The 13,073-nt window shown below is 38.7% G+C and overlaps 1 protein-coding gene across 5 annotated transcripts in view; it reads left to right on the plus strand.

Annotated features, from left to right (window-relative positions):
• usp54b (ubiquitin specific peptidase 54b) overlaps nucleotides 1-9,603 on the plus strand; it is a 121,995-nt gene extending 112,392 nt beyond the window's left edge. For all 5 annotated transcript variants that reach the window (XM_083556446.1, XM_083556445.1, XM_083556444.1 and 2 more), the window contains 4 exons: nucleotides 1,670-2,565; nucleotides 3,163-3,284; nucleotides 3,796-3,903; nucleotides 7,897-9,603. In XM_083556446.1, coding sequence (XP_083412572.1) covers nucleotides 1,670-2,565; nucleotides 3,163-3,284; nucleotides 3,796-3,903; nucleotides 7,897-7,968 — 1,198 coding nt within the window. In that variant the 3' untranslated portion in view covers nucleotides 7,969-9,603. The remainder of the gene's footprint in view (nucleotides 1-1,669; nucleotides 2,566-3,162; nucleotides 3,285-3,795; nucleotides 3,904-7,896) is intronic.
• Nucleotides 9,604-13,073: the final 3,470 nt, after the last annotated feature.

Consider the following 13,073-nt stretch of genomic DNA (forward strand, 5'->3'; position numbering starts at 1 on the left):
CTAGTAACAGCAAACTGTTTTACACAGTGTTCTCAAGCCCATCACTGTAAAAACTGTGTTGTTAAGATTCAGACAGCATAATGTTTATATGCACATATTTGTATTAATTGCTGTAGGACTAAAAAAGGAAGGGGAAAAGTGTGCATGTAAACTTTTTCACTGTTCTCTGCATCTTAACTAAAACAGAAGCACTGCAGAAACTGTAATACTCTGTATATGCACTCACACTCCAGTTTCGAAAATGTACTACATTTTTACACCACTCCCTCACATACTATAACTTTAGTTTATTTTTGCATCACTTGTGTGGTTGTAAGATTCCTAGTGGATTTGGGGCTATAAGACGGGTAAAGATTTCTCGAGAAGCAGAGGTCAGCCACCCACGCTGCCAGCACAGCTTAGTCAAGAGGACAGCACATCACTTTCAGCACAGCCGCTACTTTCATTATAGCCCTGGGCTTATTATGGAATCTGCGGTGCTTGCTGCCGCTCTTGTCAGATGATAGTCACATTACAGGGGAACCGGCACTGCAGTCAGCGGGGGATGCTGCAGTGTGATCAATACAGTGTGGTTATTTCACTGCCCACTTTTTTTCTACTCTTATTCGTCCTTATTGATCAGAAGTGCTGATGTGATGTATGAGCTGACCCGGCCGAAGCCCCCTGGGTAATTAGCTAACGTGCTGCTAGAGGAATATTTACAGGGAGTCGGTGCGCTACAACATCCATCAGAAATGTTTGCACTCGTACTTCACTGACTGCACCAATCAGCACTGGAGCATGCAGGCTAAATGAGTCGCACTTTAAGTACACTTGCAGGCTCCTAAACGCTTCTTGTCGAACATGGATTTTCCTCTTAGTCATGGCTTTCTCTAGCACATCCTTAATGTGGGGCTTCCTCTACCAAAGCTTGGAGCTGGGTTATAGCATTAAAATTGTCTCATTGATGTTAGTTATTTGTGCATTGATCCATGATAATTAGCTTTACCACTGCTTTATTAGTTCTAAGAAACACCTTCTAAACACCATATGAAGATGGAAGAGGAATTTAAATACTGCCTGGTGTGCGTTTTAACATTTTAAGATAACAGTTTAAGCATGTGGGTACCATTCTGGATCCAATCAGCCATTTAGTCCTGTTGATAAATGGACAGTAAAGTTTATAGGCATATTTATTTCTACTTTAAATCTTCTGCTTCATACAGTGGCATGAAAATAAGGTTAAGGTCATTCTGTACACTCTGTGTGTGTGTGTGTGTGTGTGTGTGTGTGTGTGTGTCTGTGTGTGTCTGTGTGTGTCTGTGTGTGTGTTCGTACGTATGTATGTCATGTTAACCAGGATGAAACTGCCTCACGTCTCCTTGAGCTTGGTCTCTTGATGACAAAGTGCCTTAAAAAATCGCCTTTAGTCGTCTCATAAATCTTTTCACAATTAAAAACAAAATGATACAAAACTGGGTTTGAAAAATGACTTCTTTCTCTTCAAGGTTTAAAGGGCTGACAACAGACTACTCATGCAAATAATGGAATGCAAAATTAAAAACAGAATCCACAATTTTCTAAAATGTCAAAGTTTTATCTTCTTTAGTAACTAGTCGCTGACCTCGTCAGTGTTTGTCACTGTTTATTTGAGGAAACTCAATTGGATATTGTCTTTTTGTTTTTGTAGTGAACAGCCTGGCTCGGTCCAAATACTGCTGACAGACAATCAGGAGGAGGTGTGGGAAGTCAATCAAGACGCATCCCTTGGCACGCCACCTCCTGCTCAGACGAAGCCACTTACCTCTTCTAATTCACTAAAGTCACTTAACACTCCCCACACTACCATAAATCAGCCACGCCCACAAGACCGTACTCAAGGAAGTGATCAGGCGCTGAAAGATACTGAATGGGGTGGAGTGAAACTTTCCGATGTCCTGCAGGCCTCAGGCGGGCAGATCAGACCCATCCATAAGCACCTGGCCATCTCTCTGCCATCTCTCCCCCTGGAATTCTGGGGTGTTCTGGATGAAGACGAAGAGCTTTCCCAGCACCAGCAGCCTTTAGCTTCCTCCTCTACATCCCCTGCTCCATCCCTGTGGTGGGGCACTTCTGACAGCTCCAATCTAAATTTTGCAAACACATTGCCTCACCCGAAAAAGAGTGTACAGGAACACCCCAGAAGCCCTGTCTGGCAACCTTTACGCAATCCTCCCTTCCCTTCCCCACCTGTGATATCTTGCTCCAGCCCCAGACACACCCCTCCTTCCATCACAGCTCGTCATTGGTCCTCCTGGAGCCTGGACCGCCCTGATGCCGTGGTCACGCCCCATGAGACCCCACCAGATCAGAGTCACTTCATTAGACCCACTATGTCTCCACGCTCACATGGATGGAACGGCCCACCACATAGTCCAATGAGCTCCAGGAACAAGAGTATCAAAAAGTTTGCCAGCTCTCAATTTGAGCCAAAACTGGAAGCTGAGGCTACAGAGTATGAAGAGAAGGAGCTTTCGGAGCTGGACTCGCTGTACCAGGCTAGTCTGCGAGCAGGCAGTCATCTTAGTCCGGCTGTTGGAAAACCAGGTGTCTATTTACTTTACAGATTATAAAAAACACAACATTAAGCATTAAAAAAAGATAAACAAGTTTTGCTCATGTTTATTATATAACTATGACCTATGATAATCCCTCGTTTCAACGTTCGTTACATTCCAAAACCGCCTGCGATAAACGAAAAACCGCGATAAACGAAAAACCGCAATAAACGGACAATAAACGGACTCCACCCCAAAAATGCTATTTTATATATACAGTACTGTACTGTATTAACTTTCTACTTAATTTTATACTTAATAATGATTTTCTTATAAATAAATGTTATTATTTCAACATAAAACTCCATAAAAACAATTCCCTATAAGTTTTAGGGTCTATGGTGTTATCCGCGAGAGACCGGGAAAATCAGCCAAACTAATTAGTTATGTGGCAAATGCAATTTCGCCATAAGCCGGGGCGCGAGATTAGAACCGTGGTGAAGTGGGGGATTACTGTATATGGTAGGTTTGGGGCTTATTTTGACACAAGATTTACCTGACAAAGTTAGTGGTTTGTGAAACATGTCAGTTTTGTATTAGAGTGGTGGAATGTTGCACTGTGTTGTAATTCGTTTGTCTTTTTTAGTGACTCCTGCAGCGCGTCAGCATGTCTGTGGGGTGGGACGATCACAGACCCCCACGGCTGAACTAGAGAGAACTGCATTTGGAGCACCAGGCTCACGCAGCTCCATTGTGCACACAGACATGGTGAGACACTCGCACAGGACGCATTCTCCGCTGCGTGTACATGTACACTTTTTTGTTTCTGTCTAAATGTAAATTTTTTTTTATTTTTATTTTTTATTATATTCAGATTCATACTAATTTGTAATGTTGTATAAATTTGGCCTTGACTTTAATGTGGAAAATAAACTATACTAACAGTTAAAAGCTCATAAAGGGATTGTTTTTTTTAATTATTATTGTAAATATTATCTATTATTTTTTATTTTAGAATAATAATTAAGACTACTAAATATCACAAGAAAAGTGCTCAATACTAAGTGCTCAAACACTAATAAAAATCTGCCTGGCAAATAGAAAATGCATTTAAATGGCACATTAGAAACCAATTAGCTTCCAGCAGTGGGTTATATTGCTTTGTGCAAAGTTATTCTAGGTGACTTCAAATTTATTTTTATTTCCTTATGACAGTTTCGGTTGTTCCTTTTTTCACTGTGTTTGGGAGCAGCTCATGTGTTTGTTTTTCTCTATCCAGCCAGTGGATGACAAGTATGATCCCGAGCATCTGCGCCGCATCGCTCGCAGTCTGAGTGGAACCGCAGTCGGACGTAGACAGGACCGCCTTGCTATCTCACGCAGCTTTGTACGTATCCTCCACACTATATATATATAAATATATATATATATATATATATATATATATATATATATATATATATATATATATATATATATATATATATATATATATATATATATTGGCATATGCATATATACACTTTTATAAGGCTCCTTTATTATCCTAAATATTCCCTGCATATTCAAAGCTATTGCAAGGACCTAAATCTCAACCTGCTCATTAAAGTAATTTAGGTTTTAAATTTGAAACAAGGGCTTAATGTAGCTTATTCATAGCTACAATTCAAAGATGGATAGCACAGGTGCTAAAACTGGCTTAGAGGTGACAGGCTGTTTGAAGGAACTGCGAGAGGAGGGAATAGAATATGAGCTCTGGAAATCTGACTTTAGTGCTATCACTTCACTGTGTGTGAGTGCGTGAGTGTGTGTACATGCACGTGTGTGTCTGTGTGTGTTTATAGGTGTGCTGTCTGTTACCTGCCAATCAGATTTTATCACTTAGACACTCCCTGGTGTATATGCCGTTTAATGACATCACATCACCACAGTTTGTGCTTCACACTGACAATATTTCAGTATAGTTCAAGGTTTTACTGTGATTATGACAATAACAAGATGAAGCCTAAGAACCCTACTACTGAGATTTTATTGTCGTATTTCACGATAACTACGGGTATATAATGCTGACCTTTTATAGTGCTTAGGGTAATCACTTTTAACTGGTTGTTGAAAAAGTATAATAAAAAGCGCTGTAGCTTTTACATTCCTAATCAATACAAGATCCTCAACTCTACTTATAGTTTATTAGTTTGTGTTAATTGTGTTTACTAGAGGAGAAAATTACACAGAGGTTTGTTTAGCTCACAAGTTGTTATATTTTCTTATATTTCAAAATACAAATTACAGGTGCAATATATACATACAATGGTGATATACAGTATTATTGTAGAAAAACGATTTTGCATTGTTGCACTGTAGACCTTAATCAATTGTTGATGGCATCTGAAATTGCCAAAAATATACATGTATTTAGATGGATATTAAATGTATATGCTAGAGAATGGTTCTGTATCTCTCTCTCTCTCTCTCTCTCTCTCTCTCTCTCTCTCTCTCTCTCTCTCTCTCTCTCTCTTGCTTTCTCTCTCTCTCTCTCTTCTCTCTCTCTCTCTCTCTCTCTCTCTCTCTCTCTCTCTCTCTCTCTCTCTGCTTCACCTGTCTTTCTTTGTTTCGCATTTAAAGGGTCAGGTTTCATGCTTAACACAGAGTTTGATACAGCAGGTGAAAAATCACTTGCTCCTCTTTCAAGGTAACCATAGTTACAGCAATGCTACGGATAGCACATGTCCAAAAAGGCTTGTTCAATTATATTTCATCTCCAGGCTACAGATTAAGAATGGAAATCGTCTACCTATAAATAAAGCTTAACGATTGATGACATTCTCATCAAAATACAGAATCTCACAAAAGTGAGTACACCCCTCACATTTCATTTTAGTATATCTTTTCAAGAGACAATACTAGGTTCCCTGGTGGTCTAGTGGTTAGGATGCGGCGCTCTCACCGCTGCGGCCCGGTTTCGATCCCCGGTCAGGAAAAACCTGAACCTAAAAACGTGCAAAATCAAACATGCGGAGGATCCTCTGTGGCGACCCCTAACCGGAGAAGCCGAAACAAAAGTAGTAGTAGTAGTAGTTTTCAAGAGACAATACTATAGAAATTAGATATATTTCTGAGTAGTCAATGTGCAGATTTTATAGCAGTACAGATTTACTGTCCTCTCGACATACTGTCCCCAACTCAACATACAGCCATTATTGTCTAAATAACTGGCAACAAAATTGCGTACACCCAACGTGAACATGTCAAAACTGTGTCCAATTCGTCAATATTCTGTGAGCACCATTGTTATGTAGCACTGACTTAATCTTTCTGGGCATAAATTTTACCAGAGCTGCACAGGTTGTTGCTGGGAACCTTTATAATGACCTCATGATCTGCTGGATGTTAGACACATGGTGCTTCTCCACCTTCCACTTGAGGATGCCCTACAGGTGTTCACTAGGGTTCAGGTCTGGAGACATATTTGGCCACTCCACCACCTTCACCTTCAGCTTCCTCAGCAAGGCAGATGTTATCTTGGTGGTGTGTTTGGGGTCATTATTATGTTGGAAAACTGCCGGCCGGCCCAGTTTCTGAATGGAGGGCATCTCGTTCTGTTTCAGAAAGTCTCAGTACATGTTGAAATCCAACATCCACTAATTCCCAAATCCTCAGAGTTATTTGCTATGAGATGCCATGTTGAACAGCCGTTGGTCAATATGAGAGAATTGTACACAAAGCACCACATTTTTGTTATCACTTAGGGTGTACTCACTTTTGTTGCCAGTTATTTTGACAATAGTGGCTCTTTGTTGTTATTTTCAGAGGACAGTAAATCTATACTGTACATTGACTACTCTAAAATACATCCAAGCTTAATTTCTATAGTATTGTCCCTTGAGAAGATATGGTTGCTAAAATGTGAGGGGTGTACTCACTTTTGTAAGATACTATGTAAACAAACATATCGATGTAAACAAACATCTTACTGTTCAATGTACTGTAGTTATTGTATTTTAGAAAATACTATACTAGGCTATTCCCAGGCTGGAAATCCTAAAATAATAATTATGGCAATAGCCATATTGTGACCTTGCGTAAAATAAACAATTGATGAGTTTTACAAGTATCACTAGCGTAATAAAGACAGCAGCATTTTGACTATTAATATTACTGTTTAAATATCACTTTAATATTAAATAGCCCAGGCTAAGGACGCACTCAGTAAACCTTAAACTAATATATTGATATATTGTTAACAATAGTATGTTTTAAACAATGCCACAAAGCTTTACATTTCATTTGGATTTATTAGGTTTATAGCCTGGAAATTAAGATGCAGCGCTCCCACCGCTGCGACCCGGGTTCGATTCTCGGTCAGGGAACCATCCCCAGCCACTCTTAGTGCCGGTCCCAAGCCCGGATAAATTGGGGAGGGTTGCGTTAGGAAGGGCATCCAGCGTAAAACATGTGCCAAATCAAACGTGCGGAGGATCTGCTGTGGCGACCCCTAACGGGAGAAGCCAAAAAGAAAGATAGCCTGGAAATTACTTCCTAGGTTTCTCATTGCAATTGCAATCTGCCTCTCGGGCAGCAGGGGGCTCTAAATAGAATAAACAGCTCCTCTAAATACCCCAGAGTACATACAAAGGATAATATACAGATGAAACCAGCTGCTGTAGTGTCAGTTCCTTGGGGTGGTGTATATCGTTACGTTATAATGTCATTATACGATTATAGTTGAAAATGATGAGTTTCTTCCATCGCTGCATCTTATTATGACCATTGTGCACTATGTGTGTGTGTGTGTGTGTGTGTGTGTGTGTGTGTGTGTGTGTGTGTGTGTGTGTGTGTGTGTGTGTGTGTGTGTGTGTGTGTGTGTGTGTGTGTGAGACACAGACAATAAATACTGACTGTCATTCTGACTTATACTGCCATCCTGTGTCCACATTCTATATGACTGTCCCTTTTGTCTAACAAATGTGAAAACTCACATTTGTCCCCCTGTCTATATGTCATATGTGTAAATATTGCATGAGCAGCAAATCTTGTCATACTTCTTGCCCATGTCTCTTACCCATGCAGTCCTCCTGTGTGTCCATCATGCCTTTCATCTCTTCCATATCTATTCACTTGCTTCAGCCTGGGTCTTGTGGGACTGCCCAAGGTAAAACTGTCTCATTCTTCACCTCCATGAGTCACAGAGGCTTTTCTCACACTGCTTTTTGCTTACTAATGCTCATTTCATTCCTTTGGGCCTCAGAGTCAGGAATCTAGTCGTCCTGTTTTACATTGTGCTTCTTGATATTAAATCTTTTCTTATGTGCATTTTATGAGGTTCAACTTCAAATTGCTTTCAATCCTGTTTTTCACATTCGACCATCCTCCTCCCTTGCAGGACGTGTCCAGAGGGTCACCAAGTTTCTGGCTGTGTCTTACCGGGGTCAAGCTAAGCCCAGTCCAACAGTGAAATGTGATCGAGCTGTGCCGCTGGCGTCCTGGGCAGTAGTCCCCTTGGTGTCCACCTGCAACAACACTCCATCTTTATGATCCCTGCAAGGATCCCTGCACATACAAAGAAGTAATTGCTAGAATGTTGTAACAGAGATTAATTCCAGCTACCCTTGCTTTTAGCTACACTAGTCCACTGGAGTTTTTACAGCTCACAGGGCTGGATCTCTCTTGAAGCCCAAAATCCTCATGTAGCTTTAGCCCCACCTCTGTTTCTCAGACCATGATGGGCTCCCATCATTTCCTTGATCCATGTGGCGTGTGATGCCTACTGTGTCTTCCTTAAATATTTCCTCCCTTTAACCTTTTCCCATTCAGAGTGTGGTGGGCTGCTCTGCTTCTGAATTTTTATTTTTTATTTTTTAATGTTCATGTATAATGGATCTGGGTCATCCTTCTCTTCCTGCCTTTGTCCTGCATAGCAGTGTTTTAAAGTGTGTTAAATTGTGTTTCCTTCCAGTCCACAGCATGGTGAAGGGAGGGACAGAGCGTATTTTCTTCCTTGTTTAGTTCACTGTGTGGGGTAATGTGATGGACTGAGTAGCTTAGTGTGTGTGCGTGCGTGCGTGCGTGTGTGTGCGTGTGTGTGTGTGTGTGTGAGAGGGTGGGGGGGGATGCTGCTAACAGCATGCTGTGGTACAAGAAAGGCTTTGAGCCTGGGCTCTCCTGCAGCGAGCCGTTCTACCCTGAGCACTTAACTTAATTAAACGCACTGCGTGGAGCTGCAATGCCAACGAGATCCAGCAGCATCCGGATATCATTTCAATATCCGAGGTCTATTTAGCTACTGCACATGATTAACGTATGTGTGTATCTCCATTTAACGGATAGTTAGACCAAATGTCCCCGTAATGACACAAATACAGTATTAATAGTATTAACATTGTGTGGACATTTGGTAATGTTGGGGTTTTTTTTTGTTTTTTTATACGAATGCAGCTTTTCTTTTAAAAACGAAAGAAGTCAAAATATTTCCTTTTGGATACTGAAGTTAAGGTTAGGATTAGGTTTAGATGTAGCATAGCATTATTTAGCTACAAAACTCTAGAAGTTAATGGAAATAACCCACTTGTGTGTGTGTGTGGGCAAGAGTGTGGGGAGGCCATCCATCTTCAGCGACGCCCTATGTAAAACCCCACGGTGAGCTCAAGCAAACCCACCACAGTGCATCTTTTTCCTCAGACATTTTTAAAGGATTTCTCTCCTTTCACTCCTGTTTTAGAAAAATCCGACTCCCTTTTTGTAGGGTGATGGACATGTAGCGCATAGTTTGTACTGATTTATTGACTGACACACAAACTTACACACCCTGTAAAAAAAAGAGCACGGTGAACGGAGCTGTACTTTTTTTTTTTTTTCTTCGTATTTCTTCATTTCTCGTCTCTGGCGCTCGGTCAGAGAGCGCGCATGTATCCGTGCAGCCCTAGTGCGGAGAGCGGACGGGACTATCTCGACCTTTTCTTCCTCTTATAAGGGCATTTCCTGTAGCACACACCTGTTTTCTGTCTAGTGTTACAGGCAAAGACTGCTTCACTCCTTTTGACTGAACATACACTAATCAATGAATTTATTGTAAAAGAAAAACTATATATATATATATATATATATATATATATATATATATATATATATATATATATATATATATGAACACTATGGCATACAAATTTATCCAGAGGAATGGAGAAAACTCTACTTTATGACGTTATGGAATGTTAACTCATTTTAGTGGTTGTAGTTACTATCTGCATTAAGACGAGTATAGTACACTTCAGAAGTGTAAAGCTGGAGTCAAACTGCTATTTCAATTCTATTGACAGTTCTCCCATTTGTATAGGGAGATATGCCAAGTTAAGCTTTCTTATATTTCTTTTGTAACCTGCATTGACACTGATATCGTAGCTGTGAGGCTGATACAATGTAGTTGAGCATCTGTAGTAAGTCCATCTGGCCTAGAGAAGGGTCACAGTCATTCCATGTAGTTTTAGTAATCATTTCTTTAGCAAAAAAATAAATAAATATATATATATATATTTTATTCCGTTATAAAGACAAGTTAAAGAATGTTCTGCCCTGATAGCTACCCACATGTAGCAGAAATAACCTGAAGCCCTTACGAGTGTCAACAATTTATGAACATTTTGCACAAAAGGTACTTTATGGTACTTTATGCTACGAGCATACTGTAATATAAATAAATAATTATTGACATATTGTAAGAAAGATTGATCTACCGAGGTTTGATTTCATGGTATAGTTCGACTGCTGCAGCGTGTAACCTGTGTGGTCATAATCATATATTGTGATCATTTATTTCACATTCAAAAGTAGGCTCCAAATGCTTAACTAACAGATTGATTAAACTTGCTCTTAGATTATCAATATTTGTTTGGGTTTTTTTTAGTTCAGAATTTGTTTCTCAACCAAAGATTGGCACTATTATAAAGCTCGCCCATGTTACTAATTGTTTAATCCACCTTTTCATCTAAAGGGTGTTTGAGAATGTAGCAGTGGTGGTGCACGAGTATGCTATGCAACAAATCGCACTCTCCTGAACAACCAGCAAAGAGTCAGACTGGGATAAAAGCCGTGCGTGTGTGTGTGTGTGTGTGTGTGTGTGTGTGTGTGTGTGTGTGTGTGTGTGTGTGTGTGTGTGTGTGTGTGTGTGTGTGTGTGTGTGTGTGTGTGTGTGTTTGTGTGTGAGAGTTCCTCCAGACCTCCCTGGTCTTTCCTTTAACAGGATGAAAGTGATTTCTTGCCGAATCGTTAAATATGTACATATTAACGTCTGTATGAATATCAGCCTTTGAATGCCAGCTGTAGCCAGAGAGAGATGGATTTTTTTCGAAGATGAAAAATCATTTTAATGGTTTTTCCTGTTTGGGACTTATTTGTAAATGCTTGGGGCTGAGGGAACTTGTATTTTTGCAATAAAGTTATTACCGATGCACTCCAGCAAGGGTGCTGCACAACTGCCTGCTGAGTCTGTGACTTGTCTATTCAATCATTATTATTATTATTCCTACTATCAGCACTGAATCAATAGCATAATCCATTAGACTGACAGCAATCATATATTATATATAATATGACGTTTAGCTCGTGATCAAAACTCAGTGGTATCAACAGATCAAAAGGTAGGTAAGAGTAACTGTAAATAGAATAACACTTCTGCAGTGTCAGTATTACTGCTTTATTATTTATTTCTGTAAACTAAATAATTAGATCTGGACTGCGGTGAAACAGCGCCACACTGTGGTATTGTCCTTGGTGTCTGTTGTCAGTTCTCTCTACACATTTCCACCAGCTGATTAGTAATCAAAATTGGCTAGCATTATGTTGACCAAATGATAATATTCTTATATAATATAAATGCTGTGATCTGTCAGAATATCCAAAAACTTGCATGAAGCTTTTCAGATGCTCAGAGCATGTAATAAAAAAAAATCTGCTGTGTTAAAGAGATGTGCATTTTACAGCTTTTTTGCACTTTTTACACTACAAAAAAAAAAAAAAGAGAAATTAAAAGAAGAAAATGGACACAATTTGTAAGAGCTGTATGATTAGAATATAGTAACTAAAATGATCGCACCCTTGGTGAGGAGAACAGCATGTCATCATGCACATATTACTAAAAAAAGAAAGACCCAGGACACCAGGAATAGGGCTTTTGTGGGCACGTGCTCACCCAAAATTATTCGAGACTCTGATTCGTGAAGAGAACTGTTCTGTAAATTACATCATTGCAACGGTAGATGGCGCCAGTTGGTGTCTTTTACATTTTTTTTATTATTGTTTTATTTTGTTTACAAGTAAATTATTGTTTCATTCTTTCAATAAATTCATTAAAAAATGGCACGTTAATTATCCAAAATTAAAATTTAAATGTTCCAGTCCGCAAAGAGAAGATCTCGTGTGTTTATTTCCATAAAAGTAATTTTAGTCAGTGCTGTATAGTTTTGGTCATAACTGAGGACCAAAGGTCATAAGAAAGCCCATTTAGCCCTCATTCACACTGAACCTTATTCAATACATTCATCGATTGACACGCTCTTTTACAGCCCACACTCCAAAGCAGTTTTACAAAGCAGGAAAAACCTTCATAGCAGCCACATGTTTTACACAAGCAGGAGCAGTGAATAAAAACAATCTAAGTACATAACAGTGAACACAAATTTAACTACTGGACAGCTGAGGATCGGAAAATGCATTTCTTCAAGGTTGCATATAAATTATTAGTTACTATACACTTCCTGTCTGCTCAGACTAATCTGGACATTCTTCTCAGATGTTTCTCAAGTTGTTCTTACCACAAACAAGATGTTGTTTTTCCACAATTTTTTTTGTGTAAAATCTATAGTGGGGTTTAGTGTGAAAATCCCTGGAGAATAACACGTAACAGTGTAACGGTATACAAAAGAAATGCAAAACAAAATTGCTTGTCATTTTTTATTAACGCAGTTTATTAATATTAATGTTTGTGATCATTAACATTTGAACAGCTTACATTTTTAAAACAATTTTAAATAAAATGCCTTCTTGCTTAAATAATATAAAATTGTATAAATATATATATATATATATATATATATATATATATATATATATATATATATATATATATATATAAAGAATAAATCCACTTTATCCACTTTATAAATCCACAGCTATACACTTTATTATATTGATTACATTGAGTAATGATTCAATTGGCACAAATGTAATTGATTAAATAAAATTTAATAAATGAAAAAATTAAATAGTTTACATTTATTAGCCCCCATTTGGGTAATACAGATGTGTAAATAAGCGTGTGTTTTTACATTTATTGTTATTTATTATTTACATTATTTAATTTTGTAAATATATCAACTACTTAAGACATTTGTTTAGCATGCATAAACAAATGTCTTTATTTCTTCCATCCTTCATTCTGTAGATTTACACCCTCAATATGCAGACTTATCAGGATTTTCTACTTTTAAGAGAAATTATTGAAGCTGGAGATAAAACGCTAAAGAATCAATAGCACTAGCGTTACCCGCTAACCAGGAAGTGGCTAGC

Source organism: Silurus aristotelis (genome assembly GCF_946808225.1).
Source record: "Silurus aristotelis genome assembly, chromosome: 12".
NCBI lineage: Eukaryota > Metazoa > Chordata > Actinopteri > Siluriformes > Siluridae > Silurus > Silurus aristotelis.